General features: G+C 40.9%; 1 protein-coding gene across 1 annotated transcript in view; it reads left to right on the forward strand.

The window, feature by feature from the left end:
- Window positions 1-623: 623 nt before the first annotated feature.
- The window catches only part of LOC115114361 (vasoactive intestinal polypeptide receptor 2-like), a 34,718-nt gene continuing 20,455 nt past the window's right edge, over window positions 624-14,886 (forward strand). The window contains exons 1-3 of the mRNA XM_029642535.2: window positions 624-1,171; window positions 9,227-9,332; window positions 13,612-13,725. Of these exons, the coding sequence (XP_029498395.1) occupies window positions 1,121-1,171; window positions 9,227-9,332; window positions 13,612-13,725 (271 nt within the window). The 5' untranslated portion in view covers window positions 624-1,120. The remainder of the gene's footprint in view (window positions 1,172-9,226; window positions 9,333-13,611; window positions 13,726-14,886) is intronic.

Raw genomic sequence — 14,886 nt, forward strand, 5'->3', positions numbered from 1 at the left:
ATTTAGAGGTCAAATGTATTGCATCTGAAATTGCCTTACATTTTCCCTTATCTTTTACGTACTTGAAACACACCTTTTAGTCCATTCATTTGAGATGTGGATTGTGAGTTTGGCTTGAAAATGAAAATATTGCTGTTGGAGGATCTCCTCAGGTACATGTTGCAACATTGTGCATCACATACATCTTTAGGAATTGTTTCGTCATCATTCTGTCGACTTTGCTCTAGGCTTTGCGTGCTGTCACTTTAGTTTATCTTCACTATCACACAAAGCTCAGCTTTGAACAGTAAATCATGTTCAAGAGAAGGGAAAATTTCCATAATGAACATTTTTTATTTTATTATTCTGTATGATGGCCTATTACATTACTTATCCAATGAGTGAAACTTACTTTCATGGAAGTGAATTTACACAAATAATTTACGATAAGTATGCTGTTATTTATGTGTTGTAGGCTAGGCATGTTGTATACAAAATCCACATTAGAAATCCAAGAAATTAAGGGAGCGTGGTTAGTAGCCTGAACAATCAGCTGATTAGAAGCTGAGGTCAATATCATTTTTGTACTGATGTGCACGCGTTTTGCCTTGCGTAACAACAGCGCAGAGCTGACTTCAGTCATTTCGAAGTTCACAAGGAGAAAGGAGCGTCCCTCCACGGACGCGCGTGCTGCTGTACTATTGTCCGGTGCGTGCAGATGGTTCTCGGGTTTGATGGCTTCAGGGAAATGGAATTTCAAAATTCCAAGCTCAGTTCGGTGATTCGGGACTTACTAAATAAGCGTTCAATGCAATAGTTGACACGTCTGCTGCAGACCTCTGACTTCCCAACAACCCGAAGAGGTGCCAAAGAAGTGTGCGCGGACAAACAAGCAGTGCGCGTTTTTCCCTCTGTCTCTCTGAGTCAAGTATTTGGATTTGACAAATCAAAATATTTAAGCCATTTCCATAGCCGGTTGGTTTTACTTTTAAATCTTGAGATTTTAGATTTTTCTTCTCAATAAAACACTCTTACTTAGTCACTTACATGGGATTACGACCTCTCATCAATGAAGTCCGGCATCAGTTTTAAACAGATTTTTCTCTTTTAGAAGAACAGGCAGGTGACCGACGAGTTTAAGATGACATATTTGATTGCTTTTATTCTGTCATTATCAACGTGTCTGTCTGTGGTAAGTGTGACACAACAATACTTTTATTTTATATTTCGTTTTATGCGTGATGATCAAAATGCGCACAAGGATTGCAGAGAAGGGCATTCTAATGCTTGAAAATATGACATAATAAATATAAAGACATAACAGAAATGTACCTCAAATGTGTGGCATTATGATTGGTGCATTTGCTAATAGGCTTTTGTCGATGTAGGGTCTAGGAAACTGTACAGTGTTCACTACTGTGTTGTAATTTATTACAAGATATTGCTCTGTGCAGTCTACAGTAGTTCAGCTCTTGATTCAAGCAGCATTTTTCACAGTCCAAAGAGATATGATATAAACACATAGCAGTAATGAATAGGGTTGTGGTCTTCAAAACATCAAGATTTTGCCATAATGCCGACATTGGAGTGCCCTCTTCCCTTTTCATCCACATTACAGGTCAAATTCTAGACTAGGTAATTTCATCTTTCAGCTAACTAGCATCCTCATTATCTACCCCTCAAGGACTGCTCTGAATTGACCATAGATATAGTTAGAGGACATAATATTGTATCAGTCGCATTGTGGTGTCTGTGAGAGCATGGACAGCGCCATTGAGGCAATCTCAATTTTTAAGAAGTACATTTTTTTATACTTCTATTGATGGGTTAGCTGACAATGTCACGAAAAACTATGTGCACGCTTCAATGAGCAGAAGTATGTGTGTTGTTGTGATTTTGGATGGCCAGATAGCTAGCAACAATGACAAGAAGCTGCCATGTGTGGAATTGTAGGTGGCTCGTTTCAGCTAGTTTTATCTTGTTCTTGATACAATGTCTTGTTTTGGGGTGACTGATGTCATGTCTATGCCAATATCGGCAAAATTCGATACCTAGCTAACCAACAATTGTAACGATGTACTTGAGAGACAAGTGTTCATTGTGAAAATGTATTTGTCTTTTCAATAAACATTGGACACGAAATGTAGTTTACATGTTGTCAACAATCTAAGCCAACCCCTTCTGTTTTGCCCCATAGTTGAAGACACGTCGGTTTTGTTGCTAAACAACCAGCCCGTCTATGCGTTGGTAAAAAAAAAAACTGAAAAGGTGCATACCGCCACCTGGAGTGTGTTGTTTGAACAGGTATAATTTATTTATATTATTTTACCTTTATTTAACTAGGCAAGTCAGTTAAGAACAAATTCTTATTTATAATGACGGCCTACCAAAAGGCAAAAGGCCTACTTTTGGGACAGGGCTGGGATACATTTTCTTTTTTTAAATAAATGAAATATAGGACAAAACACACACCCCGACAAGAGAGACAACACAACACTACATAAAGAGAGACCTAAGACAACAACATAACAAGGCAGCCACACATGACAACACAGCATGTTAGCAACACAACATGACAACAACATGGTAGCAACACAAAATGGTAGCAGCATAAAACATGGTACAAACATTATTGGGAACAGACAACAGCACAAAGGGCAAGAAGGTAGAGACAACAATACATCACGCAAAGCAGCCGCAACTGTCATTAAGAGTGTCCATGATTGAGTCTTTGAATGACGAGATTGAGATAAAACTGTCCAGTTTGAGTGTTTGTTGCAGCTCGTTCCAGTCGCTAGCTGCAGCGAACTGAAAAGACGAGGATAAAGGACAAAGCCAAGGTTGATGATTTACTGCCACCACAGTTTTGGAACGTTGGCACAAAAGTATACTTCATTGGCTGATCCTTCCTGATGACCTGGATGGAATTATGTGATCCTTCCTTAACCCATAGGAATTCCCACCCTGTTGACTACTTGAAAATGGTGAAAGTCCTCCATGGCGCTGCCCATGTTAAAACCGTCTTTCGGGCACAAGAGTCCTCTATCTACCTCTATGGAATTTACCCATGCAATGCTGTGCCTATGTTGGCTGTGCCCCCAATGTGTGGCAGAGTGATCGGGACACAGGTGTGAATGGGAGTCTGGTCCCATAGTGCATGTAATGAGCTTATACCCATCAGAACAAGAGATAGCAGCTGTTCAGTGTCTGTTCGACGCAGTGTATTCTGATGTAATGATGTGACTCGTGAGAATGATTTACCTAGAAATACTCTTGTTGTTAACATTACACAAAAAGTTGGAAAGTAGAAGCCATAGAGATTCTATGGTAGAACCCCTCTCACACAAAGATGTTCAACTCTGAAAACTGGAGTAAACTGCATGGTCTAACATGGTCTAACAGGTTTAGACTTTTCAAGCCCCATTCTAGTACTTTTTTACTTTGCTTCAAGTCCCACTTCATATGGGTCACCTGAAACACGCCAGACTTCACCATCTGATTAGGCAAGCAGATCGCAACAGGTTTGTTCTCTATAGCACACTGGTAGCCCGAGTGCCAGTCTGTTTGTGCTATCATGCTAGCAACTGTGTCATCCATTGTCATGCTGTTTGGCTTGACAAGGAGCAATGCTGTTGGCAAAAGCACAAACAGGTCTGAGACCAGGCTATCACACTGGTACATAATATGCTGTAATGCACCTCAGGCATGTTCAGTGTCTGTAGCACACAGGTGCTCCTATCTGTTCAGAACATGCTGTAGCGAGACCTCATGTACCGCTGCACCTTTAGGTTTGGTAGAGTGCAAATGTTCTTGATACAAATAGACTCTCCAGTTTTGACCCATCTTCACATAGTGCTAGAGGGCAGGACTATTGCCAGGACGAACGAACCCCCTCTCTCAAAATAAGTTGAATATTTTGTGTATTTTATGTCATGATAGTTCTCCTCCAACCAACCTGAGGAAAGCAGAGCTTTCTCTGGATATTGTATTTAGACAAATCAGCAAATAATCATTCATTTATCACATATTAATATGGATTTGTATAGAAATTCAACAAGTACAGTAGCTACTGAGAATGTTGATGTATTTTGCATGTACACCCCATCTCTCTACAGTGGCGTAACTTCATAGAAATCTTCATCACTGTATGTTGAGGCGGACTATCTACAGTATGTGTTAATGTTTAATATAACACACAGTGCTTACTTTGTAATCGATGATATGGAGGTCATATTGTACCGTACAGAAATACCTATCTGAGCATCATTTGTATGCGCTGTCTGTAAGCAGCTACAAAGATCATTTCAAAATCAGACCTAGTAAAATTGGCCTTCTCTTTTCATTTCTGAAATGTACTCTGTGCAGGTAATTGGCAGACTCTCATGATGATCCTGTACTTCCAAAGATCCCAATCAGCAGATCATGATCAACAGCTGTCTAGATGTGCAAGTGTCCTGTACATGGACATGACAGCTAATTGAAATGGTTGCTGATTTCAATGACACGCCCTTGACTCTCAAGTATAAAGCATGTTGGATCTGTCGAACACACAGTTAGTCTCATTCAATAGTCAGTGCGTTCTAATCTCACCTGATTGTGCTTTACAAAAGCATGTCCCATGCAGTCTCAGGTCAATGTGAATTGTGAAATAGCAAGTTCTAGCCACTGTCTTTCATCGAATGAATTACTATTATGTCACAGATTTAATACAGTATGTGCCAAATCAGTATGATTAGTGTAAAGCTGCTATGTACCAGTCTTGGGTTCACAAGTCCATCTGGCTATAGACCGATAAACTGTTTACAGAGCATCACTGGACAACAGATTCATCTGTTAGGGGAAGGTGATGAACATTATGGATTTATTTGATATTATTGTAGGAATCAAAACATATTTTTGGATAGAGGATGATTCAATAAAAAGCTGTGAAGTTTGTTTATGCATAAGAAGTGCAAAGGCTTACTGTCTGTCCCCAGTGCTTCAGTGTTTTTAGCTTTGTTAGTTACAAATCAGCTGTGGGGTATAGTAATGGCAGCGCAATACATTTCATATCAAAATGTTAGGCTCTCACATTTTTAGCCTGAAGGTCTGCGTTGAGTTGCACTCACTAAGATGTCTTACATACTCTCCACTTCCTCTCTCTCTCTCCCTCTCTGACAGAATACTAAGAATTAATCAGAGCAATATCTTCTACCGCCAATGGCCTTCCAATTGAATGCGTGTGGTACCACAATTTGGTGGAGCAAAGAAGCGTTAAAATACATTTGCTTTAGCAAAACATACAGTGGATGGGATTGCTGCTGCATTAACACCAATGTGTGTGGCTACAGATATGGTATGTCCCAAATGGCACCCTATTCCCTAAATAGTGCACTAAATAGTACCCTTTAAAGGAAATAGAATGCCATTGGGGACGGAGCCTAGTTGTAACGGCCTAGGCGACGGTTAGTAGACCCAGTAATTAGTGGTGTGTTGTGTGCAGCTTAATTTAAATGGCCCTTTAGCTGACTGGGAGTGGGTCATTGACTCTCTGTCAGAGATAGGTCAGTGGTGGGAGCATCTGACAGTCACTGCCATTTTGGGGTGAAACTGTGAGAGTCCCGGGTGTGAGAGTCAATATCTCCTCTCTCACTGCACACGAAAGGTAGCAATGCCCTCAATACCCTTCCTAGTCAGCCAGGGGAAACATTCTGCTTCAAGTGCGATGTAGTTTCTTTTGAATGCATCTTCGACTGTGAGTGTAGTGTAGTTCTGTGTGTTTGCCTTAGAGTCCGGAAGTCATATTAGTCATCAAATCAAATCAAATGTATTTATATAGCCCTTCGTACATCAGCTGATATCTCAAAGTGCTGTACAGAAACCCAGCCTAAAACCCCAAACAGCAAGCAATGCAGGTGTAGAAGCACGGTGGCTAGGAAAAACTCCCTAGAAAGGCCAAAACCTAGGAAGAAACCTAGAGAGGAACCAGGCTATGTGGGGTGGCCAGTCCTCTTCTGGCTGTGTCGGGTGGAGATTATAACAGAACATGGCCAAAATGTTCAAATGTTCATAAATGACCAGCATGGTCAATAATAATAAGGCAGAACAGTTGAAACTGGAGCAGCAGCACGGCCAGGTGGACTGGGGACAGCAAGGAGTCATCATGTCAGGTAGTCCTGGGGCATGGTCCTAGGGCTCAGGTCCTCCGAGAGAGAGAAAGAAAGAGAGAAGGAGAGAATTAGAGAACGCACACTTAGATTCACACAGGACACCGAATAGGACAAGAGAGGTACTCCAGATATAACAAACTGACCCTAGCCCCTCGACACATAAACTACTGCAGCATAAATACTGGAGGCTGAGACAGGAGGGGTCAGGAGACACTGTGGACCCATCCAAGGACAACCCCAGACAGGGCCAAACAGGAAGGATATAACCCCACCCACTTTGCCAAAGCACAGCCCCCACACCACTAGAGGGATATCTTCAACCACCAACTTACCATCCTGAGACAAGGCTGAGTATAGCCCACAAAGATCTCCGCCATGGCACAACCCAAGGGGGGGGCGCCAACCCAGACAGGATGACCACATCAGTGAATCAACCCACTCAGGTGACGCACCCCTTCCAGGGACGGCATGAGAGAGCCCCAGTAAGCCAGTGACTCAGCCCCTGTAATAGGGTTAGAGGCAGAGAATCCCAGTGGAAAGAGGGGAACCGGCCAGGCAGAGACAGCAAAGGCGGTTCGTTGCTCCAGAGCCTTTCCGTTCACCTTCCCACTCCTGGGCCAGACTACACTCAATCATATGACCCACTGAAGAGATGAGTCTTCAGTAAAGACTTAAAGGTTGAGACCGAGTTTGCGTCTCTGACATTGCCTTTGTCCCAAACAGAACCCTTTTTCATATATGCACTGTCCTACGTATTTATTTGGACAGAGAAGCTAAAACGTTTAATTTAGCTCTATATTTCAGCATTTTGGATGTAGCCCTTTCCTGCAGTCAATGATCAAAAGTGCTCTCTTTGGCCTCATGGATGAAATGTTATTCATATTTTTTATAATTTCATGATTAATAAAGATTATTTCCAAAAACGGACTAAAATCTGGTGTTTCTATGTCAAACAGTTTTGTTATATTTTTGTCCTCTGTGAAGTATATACTGTATTATTAGGATGCAAATTCAAAATGGAATACATTTCAACTCTCTCTGACAAGGAATAGATGTCTTCTCCTTTTTAAGCCCATAACCATGTGTGTGAGGTGTATACTTTTGTTTCAAAGTAGATTTGTTTGACTACCAAGAAACACTGTGTGACCCTGATTTAGCCCACTGCAGTGAAAAGTTATGGATAATCATGAATGAATCGTGAGTAATGATGAATGAGAAAGTTACAGATGCACAAAGATCATGTCCAAAAGACATGCTAACCTCTCACCATTACAATAATCAGGGAGGTTAGCATTTTGGGGGGTTATGATATTTATGCCTCTGTGACTTTCTCACTCATCATTATTCACAATTCATTCAGGACTATCCGTAATCATGATAGCATCCACATTCATGTAGAGGTGTTCAGAAACATATTCTATTCTTATTTACAATAAAAGTGACTCCAAAATGATACAATACATTATTAACCATTCATTTCTATTTGGCACAACATAATTGGATACAAACAAAACAAACTGCAAATGCATCCAACAAGTTTGTTAGTCACAAACTTGATGTAGTCATTCCGTACTAGGAATATGGGACCAAATGCTAAACTTTTTACTAAATGTAATACACTATAATTATTTTCTTCTAAGTATGACACCTTCAAATGGGGGGGACTAGATATTGTATATAAAGTGCTTTAATTTCTAAACAGTAAAACAGATATATTTGAAAATACGCTCAAATGAAAGTTTTTGATCTTTGATCTCAAATCTAAAATGCTGGAGTGTAGAGACAAATAAATAGTTTTAGCATCTCTGTCCAAATACATAGGGGAGAGTGGTATACTACTTTTGACTTTGGTCCATAGGGCTCTGGTCAAAAGTAGTACAATATGTAGGGAATAGGGATGCATTTTGGATGCAGAATTGAGGGCCTATTGACCCAGTCTGAGGTCTCTTCTGCTTGGTGCCCCCGATTGCTTGTTAACGCTTCTGACAATGCTACTTGGTGCTGTGTGTGTGTCCCCTGAGGTGTGCTCTCTGCGGCACACAGTGTGTCTCTCACCCTTTCTGTGACATGCCAATTGTTTCTCCTGGCAGGGATTGGGTCAATTCAGAAACGACAGTTCATTCTGATGTTCAGTCATGTTTTCAGGCCACTCTCTTCCTCCAGCACACCTCATAATGGCACAATGCCCAGTTGGACTATTCTGTTCTTTACACTCAGGCCATCATCACCTTTTTACTGCACTTGAATCCTCCAGAAAGGGCCTAACGTGGTTAACACACACACACACACACACACACACACACACACACACACACACACACACACACACACACACACACACACACACACACACACACACACACACACACACACACACACACACACACTCACACACACACACTGATGCACACCCACTCACACACAACCTCAACACACAGCCACACATACTGTATGTCATCACATATGTCTGAAACCCTTCAGGGGATCTAGGGAATGTATACAGTTCCCATTTAGAATGCTGAAGGTGTTTGTCAAGGAATTCCCTACCGTCCTATCTCCCAAAACCATATACTAACACTGGTTGTTTAGTGTGGAATGTCATGATGCATAAACATATTGGTTATTCTATCTATCTTCTCCATGTGACAAGTTTAGCCATTTTTCTCACCATCGATTTTGTTCTACCTCTAATGGGAATCTCTCTCCTCCAGTAAAACTTCTCATTCATTTATTTATTCTTTCATTCTATCTCTCTCTCTCTCTCAACTAACCTATATAGTTAGTAAGGTGGTGTTATCATGAACTGCTGTGTCCATTTAAAAACATAAAATAAATGTATTTAAAACATGATTCGATTTATGTGATGTAGAACAGCTGATGTATAACCCGTCCCTGATATTGTGGATGTCTTGTTCAATGGTGTTTCCCTGCATTCTGCTGCTTAAGAAAATATATGATGTCCTGTGAAAAAATGTATTGAATCTACAACATAAATGAACTACACCTTTCTTTCTACAACGCAATTGATCTCTTTAATATGATCTCAAAATACGACTCAATTCATTTGAATAAAAATTATATTGCATTTTTTATTTTAGGTGAGTGGAAGGCATCCAACATGTAACTTCCTCCTGGAGCTTGAAACAGACCAGGAAGAATGTCTTGTGAAGCTGAGGGACGAAGAATCTTCAAATTACTCCAAAGGTGACATCACAGAATATTTTGATTTCCCATTCATCTCTTCTCATTTGACAGAATAAACCATGGGTTGAAAATAGATTTCTGAATATTTCGGGAATGGAAACCGACTGCATATTTTGATTAGTGGTGAAAGAGTACAAGCTACATAGATTTTTAGGTCACTCAACTAAATTACTTTGATGAAACTTTTAAACGAAAATATGAAATGTCACCTATTATTCGAGTGCCTTTGAAACGTAAATGTCAAATTCAATGAAGACCTTTAGTAGTTGTACAGTGTTTCCTAGTCCAGATAAGCGCCACAATTCAGATTGTGACCACAAACCTTTGCTGTATTGGCACTTAATATTACAATCTGAATAGCTCACACTTTAGCTATCTTGAAGTAAATGTTGTACATATAGAATGTTTTATAGCTCATGCCTATGAGCAGACTCTCTATAATTTAGGGTTCAAGCGAGTGAAGCGATTGTATTTGTTGCCGTTCATTATCATTATACCGGTTGTTCTTGCAAGTTAATTTAACATGCAAATGATTGTGAGATGGTAAAGCCGAGGACGGTGCGACTTGACATGATGGTAAAGGCCCATAGTCCACACCCTCTCATGCAATGCCGTGCCAATTGGCCACAAGGTGGCTCTATAACAGGCGATTGAAGTTGCAAACATTGAAACATCACGTCCCTCACCCCATATGACGTAGAGTCCTGAAATGTAGTAAATCGGTCCCTCTTCTCACAAGGAACAAAGTTGCCTCAATGACCCATAAGGTTCGCCATGATGGATTTTCCACCAGTTAGAAGTGAGTTAAAAACACTTAAATCTCCTCTGGAACCACTGGGTTGATCTGGATGAACCTTAACATACGGCATCTATGGACCAAGGTCAAACAACATGACTACTAGTAACCAATAGACATGAATGTGGGTGTGGTCTGGCACATTAATGCATCTTTATCAGACACAGATATTTGTATTGTAACCAAACTTGGTATACATGTTCCAAACACTGTCAAGACTCAACATATGCAGGAACATTCAGATCGATCACACGGTGACGCTGAAACAGGCACATATTTATATATCTTTATCTGTTTGACTCAAATCTGGCACACATGCTCAGGGATATGAGTCTAGCTAACCTGTATAGTATGATTGCATGGTGACTCTGTTGGACAGAAAAAAAACATGAATGCAAGCTCATTGGCTCATAGAGGCCATATTGTTTGAGCCAGAAACATGGATACATGTACCAAATTTGGTGCAGATCGGTCCAGTGGTTCTGGAGAAGAAGACATTTAAAGTAGTCAACATCATTACAATTGGTCCAAAATACATCAAAGACATATTGCATGATCTGTTTGATGTTTTAGTTCTGATATTTGGCAAGCATGGTATGGATTACAGAAGTAGCTCATCCTAGGGCAATGTGTCGAGTTTGTCCTGATGGTAGCACAGTGGGCCCACAGCTTGAACCCTGGCATTTCTGCTTGCAGTTTTAATGATTTATTTTTCTTCTTATTATTATTATTAAACTAAACTTCATGCCTGGCAGCTCCACCATGCTGCCGACTCACTATGTTGACACTTTACTGGGAGTTGTAACCCAGGCTGTGCTACATAATTTAAACTAATTGGATGTAGAGTTACTGTGAACTGTCAAGGGAATTAGTGCACGTTATCAAAGACAAGACACTTAGTCTTTGCCGCAAAAATGAAAACAACGTGTATAGTTTAAATGATACGTTATTTTGCAATGTACCATTGCCTTCTTTCACCATAACATGAGCATAGGTATAAAACAGTTCTTATAGACAATATTAAGTACAATATGCATTGAAAGTACCCAGTTACAGCAGGAACAAATCATTTTTCTGAACATAAAAGGACACAAAAGAGAACACAAAACAATTTGACTTCATTAATAGATGTATACCTTTTCATATGGGTGGTAACAGGGGGAATATAAACCACGACCATGACGTTGCTGGCACCATGCTCATACTAACTGAGCCAACTGTAGTATGAAAGTATAGAGAGCATCCAGGTCAACATTAAAGGGAGCCAGGATTTCATGCGTCAGTTACCCTGGTACTGGAATGAAGCCATGCTTAATGCAAATCGATAATTGATTTGTTCTTGTTCTAAAGCCCAATGTGATTATGAAACATTTATGAAAGAAATCTATGCGTTGATTAGCGCCAGTGCGCACTGTGGGTGGCAAAGTGCTCAACAGTATCATCTAAAAGTGTGTTACAAAACTGCCATTACCATGCACTGAATCACAGTTATGAAGATACCATACAGCAAGCAGGAGCTGCACTTAAAATAATATCATTGTGTGTGTCCCAAATGTCACTCTATCCCCTATAATGCACTACTTTTGACCAGAGCCCTGTGCATTATAAGGGAATAGGGTGCCATTTGAGACGCAGGAGGACACACATTATACCACTCATGTGGGTCACATCATGAATATGTATTTTTTTTGTCTGGGTTTCACAATTTTGTTTTCATTTAATTATTTTTATCTGATGTTAGTTAAAAGGTTTCTTTTGATAGAGCCACGTTGTTTACTGGTGTTTTCTCTCTGCTAGCTACGTTTTACTGAGCTTAAGCGCTCCATTTTTCCACTAAGTGGCTTAAAAGGGTTTGACTGTTAAGTCTGCCCTTGGGACTTTCACACCCTTTTGTTTCATAACAAGCCATTTCAGGAATCAAGTTTCAGCGAAAGGCTTTCTCAACCGTGGTCCTCCTCCTGACATTGGTGAAGCAAATAGAGTCACACATTTAGCCACTTTCACTCCCACACAGAGAGTCTATCATATTGTTCCAAACACCAGCAGCCTAATGGACTACCTTTCATTCTGAAAGACCCTGCTGTATTGTGTAGTGTATATTGTATATTGTGTCTACACTACAGTACGTGAGGCATTGATCATGTTCAATAATTCTATGATGTTATCCCTCTGAAAATTTTCAGACCCCTTGCCTTTTTCCACATTTTGTTAGTCTTTTCCTAAAATGGATTTAAATAGTTTTTCTCCTCATCAAGCTACACACAAAACCCCATAATGACAAAGCAAAAACAGTTTTTTAGAATTTTTTGCTAATTTATAAAACATTTCAAACTGAAGTATCACATTTACATAAGTATTTAGACCTTTTACTCAAAACTTTGTTGAAGCACCTTTGGCAGCGATTACAGCCTCAAGTCTTCTTGGGTATGACACTACAAGCTTGGCACACCTGTATTTGGGGAGTTTCTCCTATTCTTCTCTGCAGATCCTCTCAAGCCCTGTTAGGTCGGATGGGAAGCGTTCCTTCACAGATATTTTCAGGTTTCTCCAGAGATGTTCAATCTGGTTCAAGTCCGGGCTCTGGCTGGGCCATTCAGAGACTTGTCCTGAAGCCACTCCTGCGTTGTCTTGGCTGTGTGCTTAGGGTCATTGTCCTGTTGGAAGGTGAACCTTCCCCCCCCAGTCCTGAGTGCTCTGGAGCAGGTTTTCATCAAGGATCTCTCTGTACTTTGTTTTCCGTTCATCTTTGCCTCGATCCTGACTAGTCTCCCAGTCCCTGCCGCTGATCCTGTCTCGACCTCATGGCTTGGTTTTTGCTCTGACATGCACTGTCAACTGTGGGACCTTATATACAGTAGACAGGTGTGTGCCTTTCCAAATCATGTCCAATCAATTGAATTTACCACAGGTGGACTCCAATCAAGTTGGAGGAACATCTCAAGGATGATCAATGGAAACAGGATGGACCTGAGCTCAATTTTGAGTCTCATATCAAAGGCTCTGAATACTTAAGTAAATAAGGTTTTCTAAAAACCTATTTTCGCGTTGTCATTAGTGGGGTTATGTGTGTAGATCGCTGAGGATTTTTTTATTCACTTAATCAATTTGAGAATAAGACTGTAGCGTAACAAAATGTGGAAAAAGTCAAGGGGTCTGAATACTTTCCGAAGGCACTGTAGCATGGCTCTCCAACCCTGTTCCCGGAGAGCTACCATCCTGTAAATTTTCTCTCCAACCCTAATCGAACACACCTGATTCTAATAATTAGCTGGTTGATGAGCTGAATCAGGTTAGTTACAACTTGGGTTTGGAAAACCTACAGGAGGGTAGCTCTTCAAGAACAGGGTTAGAGAGCCCTGCTGTAGAGGGTATGGTCTTGAATCACAATGTCAACAGTTGCAGAAGGCAGAGTTTAGATAAACATGTTTTATTTACTTAAATTGTTGTATTTTTCTAAGACGCTGCTGTCTGATCTCTTGACAGGAGTGGGATGCAAAGCGATCTGGGATAACATAGCATGTTGGGACCGTGCAGAGGTTGGAGAGACTGTCACTAGAGAGTGCCCCAGAGTGCTCAAGATGTTTTTTGGCAGAAATGGTAAAGTATTGTATTTTTTCATTTTGATATCAATGGCAAAGTAACATTTCTGGAGTGTTCTGTTCTCAAACCCAGGCCCAGATGAAAGGGTAGTTTGAGATATTCCTCAAGCAATGTTCTGATGTGGTCTGTGATATCTAAAGCTACACTACAATGTTATGTACGTTTTCTTTCGGGTTAAAGCTCACGCTATGTTCGGGCTTTGGAGTCACACCAGACCCATGTTTCTCATTTCACAGAATTACTGAGGTGTATAGACCAGTGTAATGTAGATGTTCTACCTTTTGGAGTGAATTGAAAGGCAAGGACAAAAATGGCCCCCAAGTCTGTATCGTTCTTTTTTATATAGTGTGGCACTGAATCATGGTGAATTGTACCAAGCAAGGTTCAGAGAATATGTTCTGCACTGCATGGACTAGAGGCAAAAATGAATCACGTCTGCTCACTCCACAATCTCCAATGGCCCGTGTGGCAGACTAGGATGCTGTGGAGCTCTCCTCCTTCCCATCAGTCTGGATGAATCTGCACGGACACTTCATTCATTACAAACTAATTACCCAGACAAAGAGGATGATAAATTATGGATTATGCTGTTAGATTATCGTATTCTCTTGAAGACAGGTTCCAGTCCTATGATGAACTCCCCACATTCAAGATACACTAAATGGCCAAAAGTATGTGGAAACCTACTCGTCGAACATCTCATTCCAAAATCATAAGCATTAATATGGAGTTGGTCCTCCTTTTGCTGCTATAACAGCCTTCACTCTTCTGGGAAGGCTTCCGACTAGATGTTGGAACATTGCTGCAGGGACTTGCTTCCATTCAGCCACGAGCATTAGTGAGGTCGAGCACTGATGTTGGGCGATTAGGCCTGGCTCGCAGTCGGCGTTCCAATTCATCCCAATGGTGTTCAATGGGGTTGAGGTCAGGGCTCTGTGCAGGCCAGTCAAGTTCTTCCACACCGATCTCGACAAACCATTTCTGTATGGACCTTGCTTTGTGCAAGGGGGCATTATCGTGCTGAAACAGGAAAGGGCCTTCCCCAAACTGTTGCCACAAAGTTGGAATGACAGAATCGTCTGGAATGTCGTTGTATGCTGTAGCATTAAGATGTCCCTTCACTGGAACCAAGGAGCCTAGCCAGAAGCATGAAAGACG

The sequence above is a fragment of the Oncorhynchus nerka genome, linkage group LG9b (assembly GCF_034236695.1).
Source record: "Oncorhynchus nerka isolate Pitt River linkage group LG9b, Oner_Uvic_2.0, whole genome shotgun sequence".
Taxonomy (NCBI): domain Eukaryota; kingdom Metazoa; phylum Chordata; class Actinopteri; order Salmoniformes; family Salmonidae; genus Oncorhynchus; species Oncorhynchus nerka.